The sequence below is a fragment of the Ochlerotatus camptorhynchus genome, unplaced genomic scaffold, assembly GCF_037179485.1.
Source record: "Ochlerotatus camptorhynchus isolate MF236.1 unplaced genomic scaffold, CSIRO-AGI_Acam_v1.1 ptg000286l, whole genome shotgun sequence".
Classification (NCBI taxonomy): domain Eukaryota; kingdom Metazoa; phylum Arthropoda; class Insecta; order Diptera; family Culicidae; genus Ochlerotatus; species Ochlerotatus camptorhynchus.
Window position 1 is genome coordinate 57,320 of NW_027040775.1, and position 26,643 is coordinate 83,962.

At 38.1% G+C, this 26,643-nt stretch overlaps 1 protein-coding gene across 1 annotated transcript in view; it reads left to right on the forward strand.

Annotated features, from left to right (window-relative positions):
• Window positions 1-26,430, forward strand: part of LOC135706692 (zinc finger protein 62-like) — a 63,779-nt gene extending 37,349 nt beyond the window's left edge. The window contains exons 2-3 of the mRNA XM_065228342.1: window positions 16,665-16,983; window positions 24,935-26,430. Of these exons, the coding sequence (XP_065084414.1) occupies window positions 16,665-16,983; window positions 24,935-26,155 (1,540 nt within the window). The 3' untranslated portion in view covers window positions 26,156-26,430. The remainder of the gene's footprint in view (window positions 1-16,664; window positions 16,984-24,934) is intronic.
• Window positions 26,431-26,643: the final 213 nt, after the last annotated feature.

A 26,643-nucleotide genomic window follows, 5' to 3' on the forward strand; every position in this document is an offset into this window, starting at 1 on the left:
CATGGGCTCGATGATAATTTGATAATTTTTTTTCCCAGAAACTGTTTTATTTCCTGTAAAAAATTAGGTACTTTTTTTCCTTGCTTTCCTTGAGTGTTGAACCGGGGACCAACGGCTTCACTGCCCTTCCTACTTCCGGAAAGCGTTATCAGAGATGTTATGTGCCTCAGAATATCCCGGCGGCGCCGACTGGGATTGAATCCAGGCCTGCTGGGGTGAGAGGTAATCACGCTGACTCGTGGCACTTTTTTCAGAATGTTTAGAGGTAATAGTTATTCAGGTGTATGAAATATGATTTTGAATTGCACAATTTTCTGCATTCAGTATTGAAAACTGAGCTATGGATGAATCCATAATAAATGACAATATATTCTCACAGGTTAAGACTGTGAATTACTATTAAACAACATGGTATTGTTGAAGAACATTCAACAGCTACTAATTTGATACATTGTGCTCCATTTTCTTTAAATGTAATAGATAAAAAAAAATACGGAAGCGTTATAAACTGATTTGAAACTGTTGCTTTTTTAAGTTATCCAAGTTAGGTTTCAATCCTAGGTTACTTAAATGCATCGAACGAAACCGCAAAGAGTAAGATGTGAAGGAAATTGGTCTACAATAGATAATGTCGCATCCGGTGTGCCGCAAGGTTCACATCTTGGTTTTATTTGCCAAAGATATTGGACACAATATATAAACAGCCATTACCTCAGCACATGAAGAATAAAACCGTAAAATCGACCGCAACCGCAACTGCTTTGCATTCATCGCTGAATTTTTAAATGACATACCTGTCAACCAACTATCTCAACAAGAAATCCTCAAAGCACTGACAAACTTGAACGCATCTAAAGGACCAGGACCTGGTGGGATAGCACCTATATTCCTAAAGAATCTTTCAAAAGAACTCTACCTTTCTTTAGAACGCTTTTTAAACATGTCTTTGAAAAAATCAATATTTCCTGGATTTTGGAAAGCCTCTTTTTTGGTGCCTATTTTCAAATCTGACATTTAAAATTACCGTGGAATTTCCAGTATTTCTTGCAATCCAAAACTTTTTAAATCTATGATAAAGGACAAAATTTATCAACAAGTACAAAACCAACTAACAAGTCAACAGTCACTCTACTGCTTCTGATCTTCTGGAGTTTGTCTCTTTTACACTGAATGCCATGGATAATGGTAACCACGTAGAAGCTCTTTACACTGACTTCAGTAAAGCATTTGACAGAATCGACATATCATTATTAGTCTTCAAGCTGCAGAAAGTAGGAATGGAAGCCGGACTTTTGAACTGACTCCAGTGCTACTTAAAAAATCATAAGCAAATTGTACGTTTTCAAAATAAACTTTCAGAACCAATTCTAGTCACCTCTGGGGTCCTCCAGGGATCTCATTTGGGTCCTCTTCTTTTTATTTTGTATGTAAACGACACTTCCGACTAAATTGGACTGCATTTCCTCTGCCATCCTATGAAGCACGCTGCATGCTCATCAATTCAAAACACCAAAGGAATGCCGTGAATTTGCAATGCTTTTCTTTATCAATGACATTATTTCTCATCGGATAGAATCTGCAGCAATACTCTTACAACCAAATTTGTATGCGCCCTTTAGACCTCTTAGAACTCGAAAATTATTTTATGAAAACACACGCAGAACAAATTACGCACAAAATGGTCCCATCAATCGAATGATGTGCCTGTAAAAAAAATGCAATGTGTCCAATAACCAAATAAGTTGTATTCTGTTGATTACTATATTAACATTATACCTATATAAAGAAATCAACATGCTCGGGTTTATCAAAAGACTTATTTTGCACTTCAATCATCCTTACACAATCAAAATGTAAATGTAAATCGTATTTAATCAGTTCAAAAACACTTTTGTTTGCTGTACGAAAGTTAGGTTGAGTAGTATTTATGAGTCGCGATGTATGTTGATTAATTAAGCGAAGAGAATTCGCTAAAGCTAGACGGATTGGACTTGCCATCAACGTATCAAAGACAAAATACATGAAAGGAAGAGTTTCTAGGGAAGACAATGTTAGCCTCCCACTCCGAGTTCAGATTGACGGCGACGAAATCGAGGTGGTCGACGAGTTCGTGTATTTGGGCTCACTGGTGACCGCCGAAAATGATACCACCAGAGAAATTCAAAGACGCATTATGGCAGGGAATCGTGCCTACTTTGGACTCCGGAGGACGCTCCGGTGGAATAAAATTCGCCGCCGCACGAAGTTGACTGTCTAAAAGACGCTGGTGGTCCTCTACGGGCACGAGACCTGGACTATGCTCGTGGAGGACCAACGCGCCCTTGGTGTTTTTGAACGGAAGGTATTGCGTACCATCTACGGTGGAGTGCAGATGGATGACGGAACGTGGAGGAGGTGAATGAACCACGAATTGCACCAGCTGCTGGGAGAACCATCCATCGTCTACATTGCAAAAATTGGGCGATTACGGAGGGCTGGGAACGTCGTAAGAATGCCGCACGACGACCCAGTGAAAATGGTTCTAGAAAGCGACCCAACAGGAACAAGAAGAAGAGGCGCGCAGCGGGCAAGGTGGATCGACCAAGTAGAAGGTGAGCTGCGGACCCTTCGCAGACTACGAGGCTGGCGAACTGTGGCCATGGATCGAGTAGAGTGGAGACGACTTCTTCGGACAGCAGAGGACAACAAGGCCTTAGCCTGATTGGTAAGGTAAGTATGATGGTTCAGCAACAAAAAAAATCAGAAACGTATCTCTTTAAATTAGGCTTTTACAGCTATTTTTCTAAAATTTAAGGACATCTGTACGTTCAATTTTGAGTTACACTGTATGTTATGCAATTATTGTAACGAAATGGTCCACGATTGACTGACGACAGATAAATAGATATTTAAACTACCTGTGCGGCCATACTATGCTATGTTATGTTTTGTGAATTTTTAAGTTATTTATGAGTTTAAAATTGAACACGTTTTCCTAAAATGTATCGGTGCTCCGTAAAGATTTTAACTACATGTCTACTAAAGCTGAAATGATGTCTTGAACACAAAGATACTCTTTACCTAAATGTTTACTATAGCTCGTGTAAATTTACTCACAATATAGCATAAATTGACAATATTGTATGCAAACTTGTTTAAAAGTACGTTTTTAACGCTAAATTTAGCTCAATTAAGTTAGATTTTACGCGACGGATAAAATTCTTCTTTTTCTGATTACTGGACGGAATTACCGACGGAAAATAATCAAGAAAAAATAAAGTCACTGTGAATAACCATCTAGGAAAATTTCCCGAAGCCCTTGACGTGAAGATGTCATAAAAACTTACAGCAGCCTGAACTACCATTGTAAAAGTAGCTCTTAAAAGCACTCATCTCATACCGCTCGACGGTGGCTATTAATGCAAAATCCACTCAGAATGCCGGACTCATATTACACTTCCACCGACAACGCCACGCTCTGTTACTGGTCATTCAAGGATTCGAATTTACGCACATGGCACACTGCACGCGGTCATTCTTGGAAGCACACAATCGGAGGATTATCATCTAATGAATAATTTATTTCACTTATTTTGACATAACGAACAAAAGGTCCCGATCAATTCGGAACAATTTTCGTCAAATCAATAGGCCTTTGGATAAACATTTGTATTCAGCACAATTTCCTCACAATCAGTTTTGTCCCGGTTGCTGAATTAATTCCGTTTCTACTAGCAAGTCACCCCTCCGGGACATGTGAGTTTCCAAAGTCCAGCTCTTAGACCTGCTAGGGATTGAATTGTCTTCAGCCTGGGGCGACAAGCAGTCTACAAGTCACCTTCGACGAGTGTGTGAAGGGGTTGCTTGCTTGGGGATGCATTTTTTCAGCCTTCCAATCATCTTTCGAGGAAAAAGTATAGCAGAACAAGAGCAAGGTTAAACCCCTCTTGAACAGTTGTTAAAGCGACTCTCGAGTGCGGCTCATGTTTATTAGCACAACAGTTCATGATTTCCCCAACAGGGAAAAACTCACAGTTTCCTCTCTGATCAACGAAAAAGTTTCACACAAAATATCACAAAGAAGGGGTGATTGCGGAGGAAGATATCTTCTACGAAAGAACCGTAGGAAGAAAGGAAGAAATACCGATAGTCCCAATCCCGACAATTTTTCATATGCGATAAACATCTATATGTAAAATACGAGAGGCATATGTCACACGTGTCTCCGGTTTGGTAAAGCCACAAGAGCACAAGTGTTCCAGTCGGTGTTTTACATGTGAGGATATCGGCAATCGAAATCCCTTCAGCATTAGTAGCAGGCAGTAATAATAATAACCATAATAGTAGGTGGGTGATGCTTGTTGAATATCCCCCGAGTCGAATAATATTTCCAATTCCGTAGCATTTTTCTTGGATCGTTTTTTGCATGTTGGATTGAATCAATGACACCGACGGTCCGATATGGTTGGGAAGAGCAATAATCGCTTGGGTCCATTCATGGTCAGCCAACGGAAACGGCAATCTATTTTTATCGCATCCAATCATCTTAATCGATGCCGGACGATTAACTATCTAATGAGGGTCAATTGCGGACCATTCCATCGATTATGTGAAGGAATGCGTGCAAACTGAGATGTTCCGGTGAGCGCAATGGTGTGATCTTTAGAAAGGGTTTCCCCTTACTGAACCTACTGCACTTAGATGCAATAAAGGTTGATACTATTTAAAGCTATAGAAAAATCGCACGGTTTAAAGTAAAAATAGCGGCGCCGGTGGTAAGCGTGATTACCTCTCACCCCAGCAGGCCTGGGTTCAATCCCAATCGGCGCCGCCGGGTTGTTCTGAGGCATAACATCTCTGATCACGCCTTCCTTCGGGAAGGGAAGTAAAGCCGTTGGTCCCCGGCTCATGAGTTGATGGATCGATAGGTAGGGTCCAGGTGTGGGAGCTGCCTTCCTGGCGTCGGTAGCATCGGTGCTCAGCACGGAAAACAAGATCGACGGAAAACAAATCAAGGAAAAACAAGTAAAAACGTTCGGGCTAGACCAGTGGTGACCAAAGTGGAATGCCTATATAAAAAAGAGAGAAAGATTAGTAATTATTTCCACACACTTAGAAATTATTATTTTTACACGAGACGTATAATTCAGCTTTGACGTAAATCATGGAACGTAAACAAAAATGGCATGTAAAATTAAGTGTTCTGAAAGTGAAACAAAGACAAATTGACGAAAAGTGCGTTTGATTGAATTGATTTTCCCGTCCTTTTTAACTGATTCTTATGTCAAAAGGGCCGCTTGCATGTGTCGGTCTCAGGGCTCTTTTTCGTAGCGTGCACTACCTTATATGATTATCTTTGACAGATACACGCGATTAAGTCTACAATGTGCAGACTTCTACTTTGACTTTATTACGTCCCTACAGGGACTTAAGGCCGGCCCTAGACTTAGTGTTCTACGCAGTTCAAACAAAACCTGTTAATTTCCAATTAATTAAAAGTAACAAATTCACTGCATTATTAATAACGAAGTTTTACATGTGGTTTGAAATTTACACGATTTCGTTTCATCATAATGCAATTTTAAATGTGCTGTAAAATATAAACCTTATGTAATTTTCATAGAGCTCTACGCCCATAGTTGAGGTTCTGTATCAAAATCTAATTTTGTTTGTTTGTTTGTTTTTCAGAAGGCAATAAATAAAATAAACGCTCCTCTAATTCAATTTAAATTTTAGAACATACTTCGATTGACTCAGATTTGTTAATGATATAAATTGAACATCTTTTATGTTTCATTATTTTTGGAGCTTTGTCTCTTGAAAAGTGCATGTCGGAGTTTTAAGTTAATAGTAATAAGATTTTTATTTACGTTCAATTAAATGCAAAATTATATTAGATTAAGCATGATGTTAATATTTATTACGATACATTCAAATTACGTTGTCTTTACTTTTCAAATATTTTTACTGTATAGATGTACTTCTACAGTTTTGTTATAGCTTTCAGAACTTATACGATTTTTGCATTGGTATAATTGTGTGGCAAGTACAATCATATTCTATTCCCAGGGAAGTCGAGAAATGTTTCAGCCCGAAAAATTCCTAGACTGGACTGGGAACGGTGATGCCATAGCTTTAAATGTAATCATTCAGATTTTTCTCAATATTTTGATACAGATTACATATTTTCAGCGGTTGGTTTCTTCCAATTGAGCAGCTGCGAACCCAAACCACCATTTGCCACTAAATAAAATATTATTTAATTAATTTTGAACGGACTTTTGATGTTCAAATGATTTGATTTCTGATTTCTGATTGCTCGTTAAAAGGTATGTTAGTTTTTCTTTATCATTGTTTGATTATCCATATCACTTGGTGACATGGTTTATTCAATTTTTTTGATTTGTCGAACTGATAAACAAGCTGTTTCAACAACCCACAAACTGATTGATTACTGTTTGTGACTCGATGAGTCAACTGGATATTTAGACATTTGAATATCAGAGTATGCAATCCGACTAAACATCAGAATAAAAAAATTTGTTTTGACAAAATGCAAGAAAATTGATAAAACAGATGAACACGATTGCACATAGAAAAAATTACATGGAAAGTTTTTTTTTATTAGAATAATTTGAGAAAATTAAACATCGAACATTTCGAATTCCACGCCGAAGAAACGATTGTCTGGCGCTTGAACCCACCGAAAGCGCCTCATTTTGGTGGGCTCTGGGAGGCCGCCGCCAAGGTAGAAAACAAGCACCTTTATCGACAATTGGGCTGCTCTAGACTATCCTACGAAGAGCTGTCAACCTTCCTTGCTGAAATAAAAGCCGCAATGAACTCCCGGCCACTCGTCCTGATGACTGAGGACCCAGATGATATTGCTGTGCTCACTCCGGCACATTTCCTTATCGGTTCGACGATGCATTCAGTGCCAAGTCCCAACGTTGCCAACGTCCATCTTTCTCGTCTCAACCCCCACCAGAAACTACAACAACTTTCTCAGCGATTCTGGCGTCCAAGAGCATCTTCAAATGGCCAATATCGAAGATCTGCCTTTTGCAAACGGATTCATCGGAAACAATAAACACAATGAACCCATAGGAAACAACAATATCCACAAACCCAACGGACATACAACACCAACCAATAGACGATCACGAACTACATAACGAAGACGATCACGATCAGCCAAACAGTAGCCGAGCATACAGCTATAAGAGGCTCAACAACAGCTTTCCTACCGAACCAAGAAAAAATTTAAATTAATTGAATTGTTTTCTATTGTTGAGTTGCACTTTGTATTGATTTTGAAATTCGTAGATTTCAAAGGTGGCGCGATGTTGCAGTTCGATGTTTTCCCTTCTATAGAATATGGGACCGATACCGGCAACGTGTGGAGATTATTCTCATTCTCTCGTGCTCTCAGTAGATCGGCTGATCGGATGCTGGGCATCGCCCGATATAGTTTAGATTCACTCGTTAGTTGTACCGTCAGCCACCGACGAGGAAAGACTTGCATGGAAATAAAGGAGATCGCATGTAGCCAGGGTGCAATAGTAAATTTAAATAAAGTGAATCAGACTTAAATTATTTTTCCAATATTTAACATGTTTTAATAACAATTTTATGTGCACCGTAATCCAGGAGCAAATTGATCACAACTGCAACGTTGATGGTTTCATACAACTTTCAACACCGAAAAGAAGGACCTGAAGCTGGAAAGGCTAGATTAATCTTAAGAGACGAACCAGCTAAGGGCTGAAAGTCTCTATAATAAAGCAAAATAATATGAAGAAGAAGTTTGATCTTACAAGCCAAGAAATGAGCTTAAAAAAAATATCTGGTACAGCATTATTGTTAAGAAAGTAAGTGAGATTGGAGAAAAAATAGTGCTGATAACTTAATAGTAAAAAAAAAACAATTTAAGAACTTGTGTTTCGATTCCATATATAAGACAATTTTTAAATAACTGATTATAGAAAATATACGCAATCTATAACTAGCCAAATATGGAACTTAGAAAAGCAGAGATTTATTTTTATTAAAATTGCAATTTGTTACATTCAGGTGAATGTTACATAATCATCTAAAAAAATCATTTTTTGAATCCAAAATGTTGATTTCCAGTTCGCAATAAATTTTCAGATTTATCGAATGGCCTTAATTCGCGCAGTAGAGAGTTGCGTAACTGATTAAACCTTTAATTCTATTCTGAACTGACTCGAAATAACTCGAAATGAACTTTTGCCAAAAAGTCGATAACGTTTCTTTTAAAAACTCAGCTCAAATTGTTCGATGCCAACAACGATAGCAACTGAACATGCGAAAATGCTTTTTATTGAAATGATACGCTTCGAGAATGCGATAATAGAACACATTACAACACTTCAGCTGTCACTCCCAGTCCATAACGCAACACTTCGATGCCCTATTGCCATCGACATAGTAACTTTTGATGTTCATACAAGATTTAAAAGCCTTGATGCGACAGACCAACAACGACGACGGTACACACAATAAAACGGCATTACTTGGTAATCTTTTTATGGGACGATTATGAGGGAAGTAAAACGTGCCCTCTACGACACCTCTTAGACTGGCAGCAAAAAGAAAAAAAAGAAAAAGGCAAACGGCATCACCACCACCGGATTAGGTTTCCAAAAGTCAGTTGCCATTGGTTTGAACTTCTTGAGGAGGATATCGTTTGCACTTTTTATCCCGCAGTGCCAAGGTGAGATTCCGCTGGAGGTGATGGTGGCTGGTTTTCCTCCCAGGAGTATTGTCTGCGAACGAATCGCAGAAGATTGTTGAAAACGTTGCTTTGGGGAAAATTTGCGCCGTGGAAAAAAGAAGAAGAATGGTTCTCTAGAGGATAAGCCGGAAGAAAAATTGCAAATTTATGAAAAATCCAAACAATCACGGCGTCAATCGGTGTGCCGCTTGATGGATTTATTACTTCCTCGGGCTGCCATGTAGGGGGTATCAATTGGTATGCGATAAATATCTGATAACTGTGCTAAGGAATGCAAGATACATTAAAAAGGATAATATCTTAATTGATGTTCTCGAAGGATTCTTGATAGCCTATATGTCATTTCAATATCAAAGAAAATTACACATAGGTATGTGTCAATTAGACAAACGACGGAAATTACAACAATTCCTTCTCACTACCGACCACTGCTGTCAAACCAGAACAAATCCTCAACGCTTCGAAACCATAAATTCCGATAAGGGCTTCAAGCAGTGAAAATTTGTCTAGATTTATGCTGAAATATTGTCCTCATCTTGCGTGCATGCAGCACATGTACACCATTTGCACCCTCGGTCGCACCCCGCGCAATATGTTGAACATGCCATCCGCATTGAGCCCACCCTGTTCCAAAGTGCTATTAAATATTTAAAATAAATTCAATAGGGTTCCCGATTGCTGCCGGGCAAAGGACGTACGCACCTTCCGATTCCCGGAGGTTTGGCGTGTGAGCTGAATAAATCCAATTTAATGTGACTTGTTGCACCGTGCCCATCAAAGGAATACAACTTACTGCAGGCGCCGGACTGGGGTTTACAGATTTTCCATGTCCTCCGCTCAGGAAAGGTGACGGCTTTCACGATTCAAGAAGAATGCCCATCTCAAGGAGGGAAGAAAAAAATGAAGCATAACAGAATATGAACATTTGTCGATTGCAAAGTACCACAAGAGGCGCGAGATTTTTTTCCTGCAGTATCAGGACAACTGTAGGAGGAAAGAAAAAAAGTCTTTTATTTTTATCACCTTCACGGTTCTGCTGTTCAACATTATTAAAAGTCATTTAAACTGCGGAGAAAACGTTTCCTTAAGTGGGGTTGCAAATGGCAATGGGGAGGGATGTTTTGCGACATGAACATAATTTTCAAAAACTGTGCTTTTCATGTTTGGAACTGATGGTATGATGATTGATCGTACTGAAAAATAAATGTTACGTTATTAATTTATTGCTTTTAGCTGTGTGAATGAGTTTATGATTTTATTAATTCCTTTAGCATATTATGCATTTTGAAAATAGGATAGACTTTATTGATTATTGCTTTCTCATTTCTCTTACCTCAATGTTTCATATGAAGTCATGCAAGGTGCTTAATCTCAGATAATTCATCGATTTACCCGTGGTGCCAACATTAACACTTAATTTCTCCTTGGAATAATCTCCACCGTCTGGCGAATAATTTTGAGCTTCGATATTCTCACCACTGTCGTCGTTTCGTTTCTTACTTCCTCAAGTCCGGTTACCACATAGTCATCACGTTCAAAATTTGTCCTGTCTTCTATCTGGGAGTGTTGATTATGGCTAGCCACACCCAACTGGCAAATGCAAAATTCTAATAGAGACAAATTCTGATAATCGTTTACCGCATGAAGCCACTAATATTGTAATTTTTATGTTAGCGGATTTTTCTAATGACGTTTGTTCCTCCCAATACACTGGGACAAGGAATTCTTCTTATGAATGATGTATACACAAATATTCAGTTTGTAAAAAAAAAATGCTTGTACGCTACAGTCCATTACATTTGTTGTAAGATGTTTATGCATATTATGTAAGAAATCCACTCTTGCATTTGATGTTCATACCATTAGTTATGCGTGCAGTGTTGCTTGATAGGAATCATTTTTAAGAACACTATCCCTCATTGAAATTACTCCCGATCACACGCTAGTTTGTATAGCACTCGAGGCCACAAACGAAGTGACAGACGACTAACTGGCGAAGAAATCAATTAAAATAATGTGCTTCGCTGTAATAGAATTTTCTTAGAAGCTTGTGCTATCATCCACCAGATGGGATAGTATTTTTGTTTTGGTTTTGCACAAAGTTGATTTTGTGTACAATGATCCTTTGACAGTGTGCAAAGAGTGTATCATTTTGTCATTTTTTTATGCATTTCAGTTTTGAGTAGAGTGAAAGAGATAGAACCAAAACATTCTAGTACATTTGGTGATAATGCTAATTCAATCCAGTAGTAGTGTTGTCATGTGGTACAATCCAGTAGTAGTGGTGTGGCCATGTGGTACACTGAAAAATTGCAATAGCAGGTTAGTGACCAAAGTTTTCGAGCCGCTCCGTCTGTCACTTCGTTTGTGCTCGAGGCTGTATTATTCTTTAAAGAAGGTCCAATCAAAGTGGTGGAACTGGAACTTGTGTAATTGTCGATTTCTGTATAATTTAAATCTGGAAGAACGAGATTCCAGTTAGATTTCACTGGTTTGCTTTAATTGCATGGTACTGGGAACTTACCAAGCAACGACCCAAACTGCCCCAAACAGCTATCCCTAATTTCTAAAATGCTTTTAGATTACAATATAACTGTCATCGCAGTTAGTAATGTAGTATTGTATAATATGTAGTCTCTATAAGCAATGTTGGTTAATCTGCTACTTATTCCATCTAGAGCCTTACAAGGTGTGTAACGATCCCATAAAATTTCCGAGTTTTAGTTGCATCGATTTTTTTTATTCTTGAAGTCCCAGATGATTTGGGCATAAAAAAGTTTCGAAAATGATGAGACTTTTTAAGATATGATTTAAAGAAAATGCTAAACGTCAGCTCCAAGACAAATAGAATCAATAAACAAACTGAAATAAATAAGGACTAGCAATTCGAGTGAAAATAGCGTTTAAAAACTCCCTGATTAGTGGCAAAATGCCCTGATAATTCAAGGATTGTATCGTATGCGTGATAATGTTTGCACCATTGAGCGATGTCAAAATTAAAAAAAATTCTCAAAAATTTCGTTTTCGAGTTTTTTTTTTATTTATTCAAATTATAAACTATGTTAATCATCGATCGAGTTTCCACTTGCTGCAATTACGGCCTCCACACGCTTCCGGAATGCACGGCAGGTTCTAATAATGCAGTCTAGATCCATTTCTCTCCAGGTACGGGTCATTGTTTGTCTGAGGCTTGCTGTACTCGGGTGGCGTTTAGAGCAGGCCTTGACCTTCATGACGCGCCATATTGAGTAATCCAGCGGATTAAGATCGGTGGCCACATATCTTTCGCCCAGAACGGAAGATGTTCCTGCAACCACTTCTGAGTTCGGTTCGGGGTGTGGCACGGAGTCCCACCTAGTTGAAATACAACATTTGGCTTCGGACCGTACTGTTCTTTGGTCCACGGAAGAACATACTTATTTAAAATCCCGATGTAGACCTCCGTGTTGACCTTGTCGCCTTCTGGAATGAACACCGGATCCATTTTTTGCCATCGGAAGCCACCAATCCAAACACCATATTGCTAGCAGGATGCTTAGTCATATACACGTTTTTGTGCTCGTCGGCCACGTCTTTTACCAGAAGAGAACTAATATACCGGTCGGTTCTGGAATTTGATACGGGATCGACGGTAAACATGCTCTCGTCGGTGAACAGGATTACCGGATTTTTTCGCTTAAGGAAGTTCAAGATTTTCTTGCATCGTTTGACTCGTAGCTCCCGGATGCGGTTGGTAATCATGTTAGTTTTTTTTTTCGTGCCCTCGACTTCGCCCCGCAATCTTCCTTTACGATCTTCCGTACCGTAAAGTCACTGATCCCGTGTTCCTTTGTCATTTTCCTTATTGAACGCATTGGATTCACCCGAATCTTCCTTTTGATAGCAGCGATAACCCTCTGAACCCGATCTGACCTCGGATGACCTGTGGCCACCTTCGCGGATAGTTGTCCTTTCTTTTCTCGGTCTAAAACCCTTTTGACGGTCCACCGGGACAGTCCCACGGCGATTGAAATGTCTTTTTGTGACATTTGCGCGTGGGACAAATCACGAATACGCTGCCACTTCGTCATGGTGCAACTGTCAAACTAAGTAAATCATTTTCTTTTATACACAGCCTACTACGGTATGAGCTTTAGGTTACGTGCATGCAAAGAAAACCAAGGCATTGTATGCACAGGTGAAACGGGAACCTTATTTGTACGATGGTGCAAACATTATCACGCATAGGGTACAGGTATTTTGAAATTTCAGATAATTCCAGGTTTTACAGGTATGTCCAGCTAGTATCTGTCGTGACCGGACCGAGGTTTCCAGCTACACGAATCTCGGCTGCTAAGCTTCCACTGGTACTGCTGCTGTTCCTGTTGCTGCTGCTCGTCCGTCGCCTTCAACGTTCGTCACAAGAATGCCTTCTGCGAGTTAGTTTAAATGATCTTTATTTCAGTTCAACTTGGATGATTACCATATACATTTTTCTAAGTGATTTAATTGCTTTCTTCATCTTTAGGTATGGGCAAAATTCAAAATTTGTTTTACAGAATTAGTCCCTTGCGGAACACCTGCTGGGATCGGAAATTGTCCCGAATGGGAACTATTCAACGACACCCTGAACGACCTTTGCTAGAGGTAGTTACGGGTGATTTTCACAAGGTATGGTGGAAAGTTGGAGTTACAAAGCTTGTATATAAGTCCGTCGTGCCAGACATTGTCAAACGCCTTTTCGACGTCTAACAAGGCCATGGCTGTGGACTTGGATACAGCTTTGTTACTTCGGATGTTATTCATCACCCGCACTAGCTGATGATTGGTGGAATGCCCCTTTCGGAACCCGAACTGTTCCGGAAGAAGAATGTCATGTTCCTCCATAAACTTGTTCAGTCGGCTGAGGATCAATTTTTCGAACAGCTTGCTCAGCGCTGAGAGCAGGCTAATCGGTCTGTAGCTTGACAGTAGTGAAGTGTCTTTCCCAGGTTTGCGGATCGGGATGATTTTTGCCACCTTCCAGATGCTTGGAAAGTAGTGCAGCTCCAAGCATCTGTTGAGGATGGCAGCCAGCAGCGAGTGCACCCTCGGGCCGTGATTTTTCAACTCTAGGTTGAAAATTCCGTCAAACCCGGGAGCCTTCATGTTCTCACTGTATTTCAGCGCAGAGCAAATTTGTTCCTCTGTAATCCGTTCTTCTGTGCCTTCTGCGAGCTTAGTTTTTTTTTTTTTGTTCATTAATTTATTTGATAAGGCTCAACCGAATTAACTTAACAGAGCCGAGGATTCTTGGTCACTATACAATACATCTTAAAACTATAGTCAAAAGGTACAACACAATAAACACTTTATCTTCCGCTATCCAAAAAGCCTCCTCCATCAGAACTGGAGCCGCTTCCAGTGGTTTCATTGTATGGCAAATTGTTGTACGCCAACGAGGGTCAGAGCGCGTCCATTGCAGCAATGGACGCAAAACGTGGTCAGCACTCACACACTCATCACGAAACGGTTGCTTTCCAAAGTCGACGACGCATCGACCGAAAGAACTGCTGATGAAGAACAATGAGGAGGACCACACAATGGTTGCTGCCGAGTATACAGACGATCGCGTGGCACACATCGAGAGTGGTCTGCTTTTGTCGACAGCCGAGTGAACACTCTGCGAGCTTAGTTAGCCCATATTTATACCAAAAGAATGTTCCCTCTTTTACACAGCACTGCTAGCTGTCTCGGGATTTGCCCTCACAAAGCAATGATAGTTAGATTTTATTCACCTTCACGCTAATTTGGGTTTACTCAAATTACGCGTTTCATTACATGATTTAATTTTCATTTTTTTTAAATCATTATTATTTCACACCAACTCTATACACTACAGTATCCACCCCATAAAGCATCAAAACATTCAAATTTTCAAACATTCTAAATTAGTAACCTCCGCCATGCTAAATAGGGAGCTTACTTTTAAAGTTTTGAATTGTACCAAGGCAAATTTAGTGCACGAAAAAAAACGATTCTATCCCGTGCTGTATCAACATCCGCATCAAAAATTGATTTAGCATGATTTGCATGTGAAAAATGGTCCCATCGCTGGTGTGCTTTATTGACGTAGCAGTAGTAGACATTCCTCTTCCCGCTCGTTTGCTTCCACTTTTTCCCGGATAAAAGGGGAAAGGAAAAAAACCAACCGGGACCTGTTCTGCATCCCAAATTGCACCTCCGCGCGCCAGATGGAAAATTTATGGGTACATCTTTTTCAAATAAAACAAGTGAAATTTATTTCCCTCCTTTCTTCCGGCAAATAAGTAAAGTGCGCAGTACAAGATGATTACAGTGTTTATTATAATTGCTTGAGTTGTGTATTTTGCAGTTTATCCTACTACGACCGATGATGCCTGCCGTTTTGTCGCGAGGGAGCAATTTTTTCACGTAGCTTCACTCAGTTATTTATGAAGACTGTGCTTGTTTCTTGGGTTGACAGTTTTAGAAAATTAGCATCTCTTTGAGCATTGTGCAGAAGAATTTAAAGGGAATGCTTTTGATCTAGCTAGAACAGCTTTACCTTACATTGAAAATATCCACAGTAAAGGTTTGCAGTATTTTCTGAGGCCTCCTTTAGCCTAGCGAGTAAGCGTGCGCTGGTATAAAGCAATACCTTTCTGAAGCCAGCAAGTTCAATACACAGTCCGATCATGGAACTTTTCCTTTTTTACATTTTCTTGACTTCCCATAGCACAGAGTATCAGTTAAATTACCACCCAAATGGTACAGACTTAGCAAACTTTCAATTAACAACTATGCGAAAGTTCTCAAAATGCACTTGTCGAGAGCAGTCATGAAGTTCCATTTGGGACGAAAAGCCGGGAGAAAAAAGGTCAGTATTTTTATTGCCTTTGCTTAATCGAATTTACATTTTTACAACATTTATTTCAAGAAAAAAAATACAAATTCCTCACACTGGTACTTCGCATTTCATTAATTAACGAAAGGCTGGACTCTTAGCACCATCCCAAGGAGAGCGTCTTTAATTTAAAAAGCAAATGGCAAAAGGTTAAGGAAAAAAACCGTACGCTCCGTTGCAGTACGAATAAGAAGGCAGATCCTGCTTACTAAAACGACAAATTATTGGATTTGAACCCTCCTATGTGTCTAGAATAGTGAAAAAAATAGCACCCTTTTTGTAGCACGAAAGAAGAAAAAGAAAAAAAAATGAGATGAAAAATTCCTCCATAATTCAGGAGGCCAGCTAGTGTTGTAACGCACCGCCAGGAATGTAATATCGACAGCAGTAAATTATGTATCATTCTTGTCCCATTCACCCACTGGCACCAACCGCCTTCGATACAGGACTATAAATCATCGCTCAAGAAGGAAGAGGAATGCTGCTTTTGTGGAGGGAAAATGGGTCTATTTGCCGAATTGGGGGAATCGAATTTGCGATGTTAATTATGATGGGTGACAGAAGGTTAATTTGTACCAACAAATCTATTCGCCACTGAACTACAAAAAACAACAGCTCGAAGAGCCTCATATTGAGTATGACACTCAATGCCTCTCAAACATACTATCAGATTTTCCAGTTTAGAGAAAGGCGTTCGATTAATACTGACTTAATTTAGATTTGAACGAGCAGCATGTCTAGCGATTCATGAAATCAATTTATAATAAAATATTGCAGTGTGTCAAATGGGTTTATGTTTCCCCATGAAAGCAATAACACAATTTAGCAAACCCAACCGAAAATAGATGGCGAAATTATACGATTATTCCCAGAGCACAGGCAATTTCACCCACCTCGTGCTGGACTTTGGTCCATAATACGAAGCCAAGTCTAAAGTCACCGAAATGATATTAAACTTTTCCTTAAATGGTTTCTGATGGCCATTTATATGTATCATATTTCATATTTTTCCTCTTTTCTTCTTTTTTCTCCATCGAAACACAGGCTGTACCTCGTATACGTGCCCCATACGGTCGAATATACACCTGCTGTCCAGCTCTCTACGCTCGAGTATGCCACCGTAGAAATTGTCAACAACATCCGAGTTCCTTATGCTGGCGATGATGCTCCTGTTGCTCCCGATCGGCAGCAACCCTTGGAAGGGAATGTGGTCCAGCAGCAGCTGAAATTTTGCAGAAAAACCGAACGCATTCTCTCACAAACGGACTCGGTAGGCGTCGATCCAAATAAGGAATATCATCTAAAGGAGAGGCTGCTAAGGGAAAATTGGCTCATCAAAGATAGTTTTATCGCGGCAAGTGAGGTGAGTCATAAAACTAATGTTGATTCAATATTTCTTAATTACCGCAAACTGGGGGAAAGTTGGTAATTGATAACTTTTCTAAAATGGATACAATGGATTCTTCATAATTGACCAAAATCGTAGAACATAAACTTTGAGTAAAATGTTTGATCTTTTTTTCACGCAATGTTTATGTGACTTGTGCATACGAAACATTGTTCTACGCTAAGAAATATATTTCTGCATCAAGCACAATAAAAAATTATAAGTCGAAAGAAGTTCAAAATGTGTACTAATAGTTGATGTTCAACGATTTGACTCAATTTTGAAGTGTCAATTGTGGCCATTTTAGAAATTTTAGCATATTTGATAAACTTTCAGATTCATTGAAAGTCTAAAAATCTTTATTGTTTTTTTTTTTGTTATTGATGTTTTCAACAGTTTTTTTTTTGTTTTGTTTTCAAATGCAATCTAGTTTTCTACAACCCGAGCGAAAAATAAAATCGATTTATCAGCAGGCGTAGAACTGCTCTATATCGACAATCTAAATTCTACAAAATTGTTTATTTTACCAATCTGAACAACTTTCTAGACGCGTCATTGGGACGGTACTAATGGATATTTTTGGTGGCTATTGAAAATTTAGTCGATTGCTGAATTTATGTATGGGTCAAACAAGGGGCATTTAGGCCGACATACATCCATTTACCCTATCAAACTTTTTTGGAAACCACACAAAATCAAAAATATGTCCATGAAAATTTTGTGTTACTTACTTTAAAGTGCATATTAGGATAGGTTAACTTAATAACCCAATACTCCCCACAACGCTTTCGATTCATATTAAAGTCCATATTGGAACGAATTTGGTTCCCTTCCAAAGAAAGGTGTGATAAAAGATTTTATGCCTCAGAAAATCACGACGGCGCCGAGTGAGATTGAACACAGGTTGTAGTGAGAGTCAGTCACGTTTACCTTTACACCACCGGTCCCACTAAATAGCTCAATTTGTAACAAACCAAAAAAAAAAAATATTATACATTATTTATGGCCATGTACACCGAACATACCTACTGGGGTGCACGTAACCTTGTAGGTATGCGCGGAGCACCAGGGCGTCAGTGAAAAATAATAACTTTTTGCACAGAAGTCGAATCGATTTGTGGTCTTCAACGAAGTTGTGCTATATAATTTTCTCAAACTATGAAAATGGGGCAATTTTTGAAATTTTATTAAGCAAATACATAGATTTGATCCTTTCCCGTACATTTTCCCATACAAATTTTAAATCCCTTCCGCTAATCCAGATCGTAACCGAATTCATTCAAATTTGGCACAGTTGCTGGAGTTCAAAATACGAATCGACAGCGCAGTGGGAAGCCGGGGGTTGTGATCCGCCATATAAAGATGACCCACCCTAGTGCATATGCAAAGTTAGTGTCTTTGGTAAAACATGTTTTCCACATTTCTGAAGACACCGATATTATTGACTATTGACAAAAAATATTTTTTCATCTCACTTCTAGGGGGATTAATAAAAAAACGGAAACTTTAAAAGACAACTTTTTGACTTCCTAGAATCTTATGTTTACTAATAGTAGTTATTTTCAACATTGCTATTTATTAATCTATGTGGGGTAGTGTGAAAAGCATAAGGGAAACGAGGTTAAAAACTACCATGGCGGACGAAATTTACTTCCCTTATATCTCAGCTGCTAGTTGATCTGATGGCGAAAAATTGCTGCCATACGATGAACTTTAAGTGTACCATTTGAAGCAAAACGCTGTTTAATGAAAGTAATTTGAAATTTATAAAATCGAATAAAAAATATGACGTTGTTGATATAATATTTCTTGAAACAGCTGGTCTATGTAGATTACCAAAATTAACGAAATTATTGATGCAAGTTGTTAGGTACAGTACCGTAAAAAAACTATATAATATCGTAATTTGTTTTTTTTTTCTCTTAGGAAAAATTCAATAAGCTTAAACTTGTCACGATGTGCATCATATTTTGGCTGCTGGTTCATGAACTATTCCAGGTGGGCCTTCCTGTCTTAAGCGGGTCTCATCCGAACATACTAAATCGTGTACAATGGAACTTCCATTTGCGAACAAAACCGGAATTCGTAAATCGAATCAGTGCGAAAAAATATCTCGTTATTTGGGATTTACCTCGTAAATTAGTTTTTTGAAAATACTGTCAAATACCCCAAAATATGGTTATTTTTGGAATCGGGGTGACCGTAAGTCCATATCTCACGATATTTTTAAATCCAATATGGCGTCAGACATAGATTTTCCGTTCCTACACGTCATTTCGATTTCAAAAATACCCATGTTGTGGGGTATTTTACAGTATTTCCCAGTTTTATGTAACCGGAAGCAGCCATCTTGGATTTAAAAATGATGTCAGATAAGGATTTCCGGTAACTACACGTCACCCCCATGGGGTATTTTTCAGTATTTTTCAGTATTTATCAGTATTTTCTGTAATCGGAAGCCGCCATATTTGATTTGAAAATGGCGGAAGATATGTATTTTCGGTCCCTACACGTCAGTTCTACTCCAAAAATACCCATATTGCATCACAATATTTCCCAGTTTCCCATAATCTAAAAATAAAACTTGTGAATTTGTGACGGAAACTGAACACTGCGTAAAAAAGACTCCGCAAATGGACATTTCAGTGTAGGTTATAGTAGTTGCTCAGCTGTATATAGCCAAAAAGACGAAATGTAGTGCCAATGGCTACTTGAGTAGTTTTGGGTTTGATTAGATGAGTCTACATGAAGTTTAAGCAATTCTAGTAAAACGCTTCTCATTTGACTGCCCTTTCTCAAACTGTTATTTTTTAAGTCCCGTAAAACGGGGTAACATTGATAGTTTTTTAAAGTATATTCTAAATATTTTTTACAGCAATGACTGTTTTTCAAATTTTATATTTTTAAAACAAGTACTCAGGATCCAAGAGTTAATTCGTTAGTAATATGTTGAACGAAAATTAAAGCATTTGCAATATTTTTTTAGTTTTGTGACCGAACTTCAGTATTTTGATTTGGGGTTACTTTGATAATCGAGCATTATGTAGGAATGTAGAAAAAAATGACTGAAACTCAAACAATTTAGTTCTTTAAATATGAAACTTTGAATGAGTATATAATCAGAAAACTTCATAAGCAATAAGAATACAACATTGAATTTGTGATAGCTGTATCGGAAATACATTTCACAAGTGATGGTTTGAGTGCTTTTTCAAAAAGGCGAAAAACATGAAAATGGTTTATTAATATTTTTGTAAAATATGCAACACATACTATATAAAAACTATATACCATATCAATATGGAACCAATGTTTCTTATTTGGAAACAACACAGCGAGTAAATTTATTCTTTATATTATACTATCAAAGTTACCAGCATTATCAAAGATATAAGAGATGAACTAGCCTCAGGCTAAAAATCTCTAAAATAAAGAAAAAAAAAAAAAAAAAATTATCAAAGATACCCCGTTTTACGGTACAATGAATCGAATCGAACTCTGCATAACATTTGTAGTCAAAATCAGTGTTGGAAAGTTCATTTTCAAAAAAAGTTCTTTCGGTCTTCTTCAGAGGATCATTTCGCTGAAGAACTAGCTATGTGAAAATCGCGAACGAACTGAGAATAAAAGTTCCCGAACGAGATGTGCGAAACAGTACAGCAAATGATTCCGAAAGAGAATTCCGATTTCGCTCTCTACGTGGTCTTATATAATAAATGTTATTTGTTAACTGCAGCAGGAGCTTGTGTTTTGTGTAGGAATAGGAATTTGAGCGGGGTTCTCTCTGTTTATACTCTTTAGTTTGACGCGCTTGATATAGATGGCCCACAGCAATTCACGAAGAGCTACTGATTCTGGAGAACTCAACCACTCACCACGCGGTGATTGAATAGACACCGTTTGGGGATGATGATGATGATGGTCCCACCTCTTACCCCTACAAAGGTTTGAGCTGGACGATTTATCTTTAAGATAATTAAATATGACATTTAAACCAGGTTAGCAAACAGAACCGCACTGGTTTCAGTTACAGATATTAATTCCCTCTGGAGTTTACAGTTGCTTCACAGCGATATAAATGTGGAAAAGCTCAGGCGTCCACCTCTTAGCTCGCCTTTTTGTCCACCTAAAATATTCATAAGTATTAAGCAAACAAGAGTTAATGAACAATCAACAAAGCATCCTATTACACTAGCAACCCCGCAATCTGATGCTATCATAATTTTCGGAAATGTCACGAACCCCCAACATTTGCCAGAAAACATACTACTAACTCAAGGTATCTTCCAGATAAGCTTCAAATTGCATTTTTTTTATCAAATGTTAAATTCAGTCCTCTATATCCATAATAAGCGCGCGAGGCTCAAACCCTTGTAGACTACTATTTTTTTTTTTACTACTATTAATATATCAAATATCAAAAATCCATCATCACCATCGTGGCGAACAGAAATAGTTTTTGCAGTGATACAATAATTATTAAAAAATGTCATTATGACATTGACCCGTCCATCCGGGAAGACCGGATGGAATTCAACTTTGAACTCTGTGTTAGGGGAATCGCTTTTCGCAGGCAATCAGTGACAATTTTAATTATCATAGCAACAGTTGCACATTCGTGCAATTTTCAATAGTAATTTTTTCAAAAATGATAAAGTCTAAAATTTTGCAGATGCGTAGAAATATTTCTGATCGATTGGTGATAAAATTATTGAAATGGGTCCAGGGCAGCTGAGTTATTAACGTGCAAAATCTTTCATAATTTCGTTACATGTTCCATTTTCGGTTTTCACAAAGTGTACCCCCATATAGAAATCACAGACGTTGTCCTACGTCAAAAAACAGCAAAACTCTAGGAACAGTATCATGAATTAATCACTTTTACGGTTGTTCTGGGTCTGCCGGAGGATTACTGGAAGCTTGATTTTACCTAAAGGTAGTCATCCTACCTGCTCAACAACTTTCCCAAAGACACCACGATGATATATCGTTAAATTAGTGTTAGGGTTAGTGTTGGGCCCAATCAGCTCAAATCTGATACGGTACGTGTAGGGGAAATGCGCGGAAATACCCATAGCAGGCAAAATGCACCCCCTTCTATCTTTGCTGCCAGTTAGTATGACGGCGAAATGTTGCCAAAGTTTAATAAACGTACTATGGAAGCAAAAACTTTTAGAAGAATGTCATTTTAAATTAATAAAATTGAAAAACAATTTGACACTAACCACGCAAAAATAGTAATTTCTTGAAACAGTTGGTATCTCTGAATATTTACAAAAATAAAGATTTGATTGATGCAAGTTGTTATATACATCCCTTATCTTTCGGCTCAATAGGTCATATGGCATGTTTATTCGAAAAATAGTACACGGCCAACCATACCAACTCAGTGACTGAGAATAATTGACTTAGATAATTTTCTTTCCATACGAAATTTACTCAGATTTGGAAAAAAAACTGCAGTTACTCATAAGCTATGAGTAACTGCAGTTTTTTTTTCAAATCTTAGTAAATTTCGTATGGAAAGAAAATTCTCTGAGTCATTTATTCTCAGTCACTGAGTTGATATGGTTGACAGTGTAGTTATTTTCAACAAATTGTAGTGTGGAAAGCATAAGACGTCAACCATTGATATTCAATAGAAAAAGAGCAAAGATACAGCCTAAATATATGCTTGCGGAAATAAATCAGTATGTAAAATGTACCCCTCAGTGTCTAGAAAACAGGTGTGAACATCAATTTCATCAAGAATTTATCAACTTTCGTTAAGCATATCAATTCAAGAACAACATGTGAAAAGGGTATACAAGCTTTTTGTTAACAAACCTTCTTATACCCTTTTCTCACCACCCATATGACCAACGCAAACCGTCAACATTAGCGGTTAGGAGAAGCATTCCCCTTCCCGATGATATTGTTGGTTTGCGTGGGCGACCCTCGGTTGGCGAGAAAAGGGCCTACAAATGATTGTTTACAAAAAGCTTGAATGCCCTTTTAACATGTGGCTCTTGAATTGTAATATCTAGTCAATAGCCTTATCCATCAAATAGATGGTATATTGTACATACTTAAATATCGATTCACTTTTTGGATTATACGGGGATCTTCCATGCAATGGGCATTATACCCCATCTCCCCTATTAGTTAATGTCGATTTATATTGCGCGGTTCCATTTCCCATGTAAAATCGTGCACTGAATCCAAAAATGTAGGTCAAAAAAATCTCAGTAGGATAGTTTTCAAGATATAGCTAAAAAATTAAATTTCACTTTCGTAATGAAGTTAAAAAATGTTGTAATGAAGTTAAATTGAATATCTTAACGCCAAATTAAAGACGAAAAAATTGGCTTTCAATCGTTTGAAAATCATTTTTTAGTGAGATTAGTGGTACAACCACTACAAACATTTTTATTTACACTACTTAAAAACTTATCAGAAATTCAACATTTCTTAAACTATTAAATAACAACAATACCACTGATCTCACTGACAGTTGATGTTAAGCAGATCGGAACAAAATTTTCTTACCTTTAATTTGGCGTTAACACAATTGATATAGTCTCATTGCACCCGTAGATATTTGTAGATATTTTTTAACACTGTATCTCGAAAACTATCCTACTGAGATTTATTTATTTTTTTTTTTTGGTTCAGCGGACGATTTTACATAAGAATCATTGACCAAAGATGCAAGTTCATTTTTTTTTTTACTTTATTTGTAAACTAGTGTTATCACGCATACGGTAGAATTAATAAGCAAATGTGTAAGTCCGTCCCCAAATGAGTAAAAACATTGTTTAGTAGGGAATGGACCTAAATTATTGTGTGGGTCGGCTTCAGACTCTGAATTTGTTATGGTGGATACAAAACGTAATATCTAGTATGTTTTCTTCTAGATAAAAATCAATTTTATGAGGCAAAAATGGAGATACACGCCAATATATGAACCGTCCCGAAAAGGATATGAAAATGGCTTTTTCGCGGTTATTTTTCTTTTTTTTACATCTATGCGATTGGAATAAACACTAAATAGAAACCTTTAAAAGTTGGTCCTATGTTTACCGAGCAATTTTGTCGAAGACCCTAAATCTGTAGGAAGCATACCCACGGCGCTAGAGATTTTGGCCACCAAAATTTTAAGACACAACAATTACGCTTACAATACCAATTATTCAAATGGTTATTTCTCATAAACTTTAAACCAAACAAAATTCTGATTGCTGCTCCCAAAAGAACATTTCATTGTAAATAATTGGGTGAATCTGGCGATGAACTGATTTTATATGTATGAAACGAGTGAACAAAAATTACATTTCAATCAAAATTTCGCAGTTTTCAACATGCGCCCCTGAGTCACTTCAAACTCAAACAAAGTGGTCTAATTCGTGCTGGATAATATAGCGTTATCAAAATCAAAAATAGTGAAAATCGTTACATATTATGTTTAAAGCTAATCGGGAAATACAAACTCAACCTTTCCTTTGTCCTTGTATCACGTCTAATTCTCACACAACACATGATAATTATCCACATGAAAAATATTTTTTTTCACTTTAAATGATCTTTATTTCTTGTGTTTGTGTGGTTTACATGTATGCATTTTTCAAGTGACACAGATGCGTCTTTTCAACTTTAGTACATTTGAGATTTTAATTATTATTTACAGTTCCTAGTCCTATCAGGCCTATTTTAAAGTATGACCACCTTGGTGGGATTGGTTTGTTTGAAAAATATTATGAATATAGTATGAAACATGTAACAACCGTTACAACTACCTACTCTACACATTATATAAATGTCACAATGTTTTATAAATGATACTTAATGACTTATGACTTCGCCTATCGGTCTTTTTGAAAGTTCAATGCATGTTTATAATGTATTCAAACCGACTAACTGTATTGGAAATTTTCATTTTCTATTGCAGGATAATACGGACCTGGAGGAACACTTTTATCCACCGTTGGATTATTTCAGTTCAGATCGAGTGCCAAAAGTTAGGCAAGATACGATTATCGAAGACTCTACTTCTAGCATCGATGAAGGAATTGGCCTCAGTGCAACAGATGATTCCGGTGATGATCAAAGCCTTCCGGATGACAACAACAACAACAACAACGACAGCATAAATCTCAATCCTGATAGTAAAAACGACGAAGACGACGAAGACGATGACGATGGGAGGGACATTAATTCTGCGCTTATCAAAAGCAAGAAAAAGCGGAAGGCTAGCAGTAATAAATCATACAAATGCGAAATCTGTGAAGAACTGTTTCCGAAGAAAAAACTGCTCCGTGACCATCTCATCCTGCAACATCCGGGCCAGAATCTCAACCGATGTCACATCTGCGGCAAAACGTTCAAGTTACGGTCAAATTTACGCCAGCACTCGAGAATACACACCGGAGAGCGCCCCTTCCGATGTGACATTTGCGGAAAAACTTTCGTACAGGGAAGTGCGTTAACTGTCCACAAAGAGCTTCACAAGGACAAAAAAGAACACAAATGTGATGTGTGTAAAAAGGACTTCAAGTCAAAGTTCGCATTCAAGAAACACGAGAAAGTACACAAAGGGCTAAGACCTTTCATCTGTGATGTTTGTGGGAAATCTTTCACGCAATCCTGCAACTTAAAAGCTCACTTACAGCTGCACAATGGGAATCATGCATTCAAGTGCTCAACCTGTTTTAAAACGTTTCGATTTAAATCTCACTACGAAGACCATCTGATGACTCACACCAAGGACAAAAAATATTCATGCACCAAATGTGGTCGAAATTTTGCCTATAAAAATTCCTACCAAAGGCACATGCAGCATATCCACCGGGACGAAACGCTACACCGATGTGGTGTTTGTAGTAAAACTTTTGTAAAACTAAGCCACTTGACGTTCCACAAAAAGTCCCACCGAAAGAGTAGCTCGTTAATATGTGAAATTTGCGGTTTGGTGTTTGAGAAAGAAACTACCTTTGCGAAGCACAACGAATCCGTTCACCGAGATGAAGAGCGGCGGCTGTTCAAATGTGTCATATGTAGCAAATCCTTCGAGGAGGAATCCGAACTGACGACACACTTTATGCTGCACGAAGCAGATGACTGTCCCTTCCAGTGTGGGATGTGTGGGATTTTGAACCTGAGTCAGGCGTAATTAGCAACAGGGAAGGAACCTTTTGAACGCGCCCCGTCGTACTTTATGCATTCCTAGATAAGCGAAAGGAAAAGTGTTGTGATATGTGGAAATATATAGGACTCTCGTGTTGTACAACATTTAGATTAGGATAAGATTATTTTTAATTATGCACTCTCTTCCAGTTAGTGTGATCCCCAAGCAGGGCAAGATTAAGCCCATGGAAGCGAAAGGGTAAGAGAGTAGACTCTTTTGGGGCAATAATTTCATAAATTTAAATTACAATAAAGATCATATTAGTCATATCCTGGAACCGTACCTTTGCTCTGGTTTTATTTTAATTTAATAAAAGCGTACTTCTTCCGAAATTGTGAGATTAGAAATAGGTCCCCATCCCATTTGCTGTTTATTACCTTGGTGGCCGTCGGAGAAGGGACCACCGAAGAAACTACAGCGTTCTGTCCCTTAGGAATGCCTCCACTGACTCTTCGTCGTCTTAGAAATGTCTT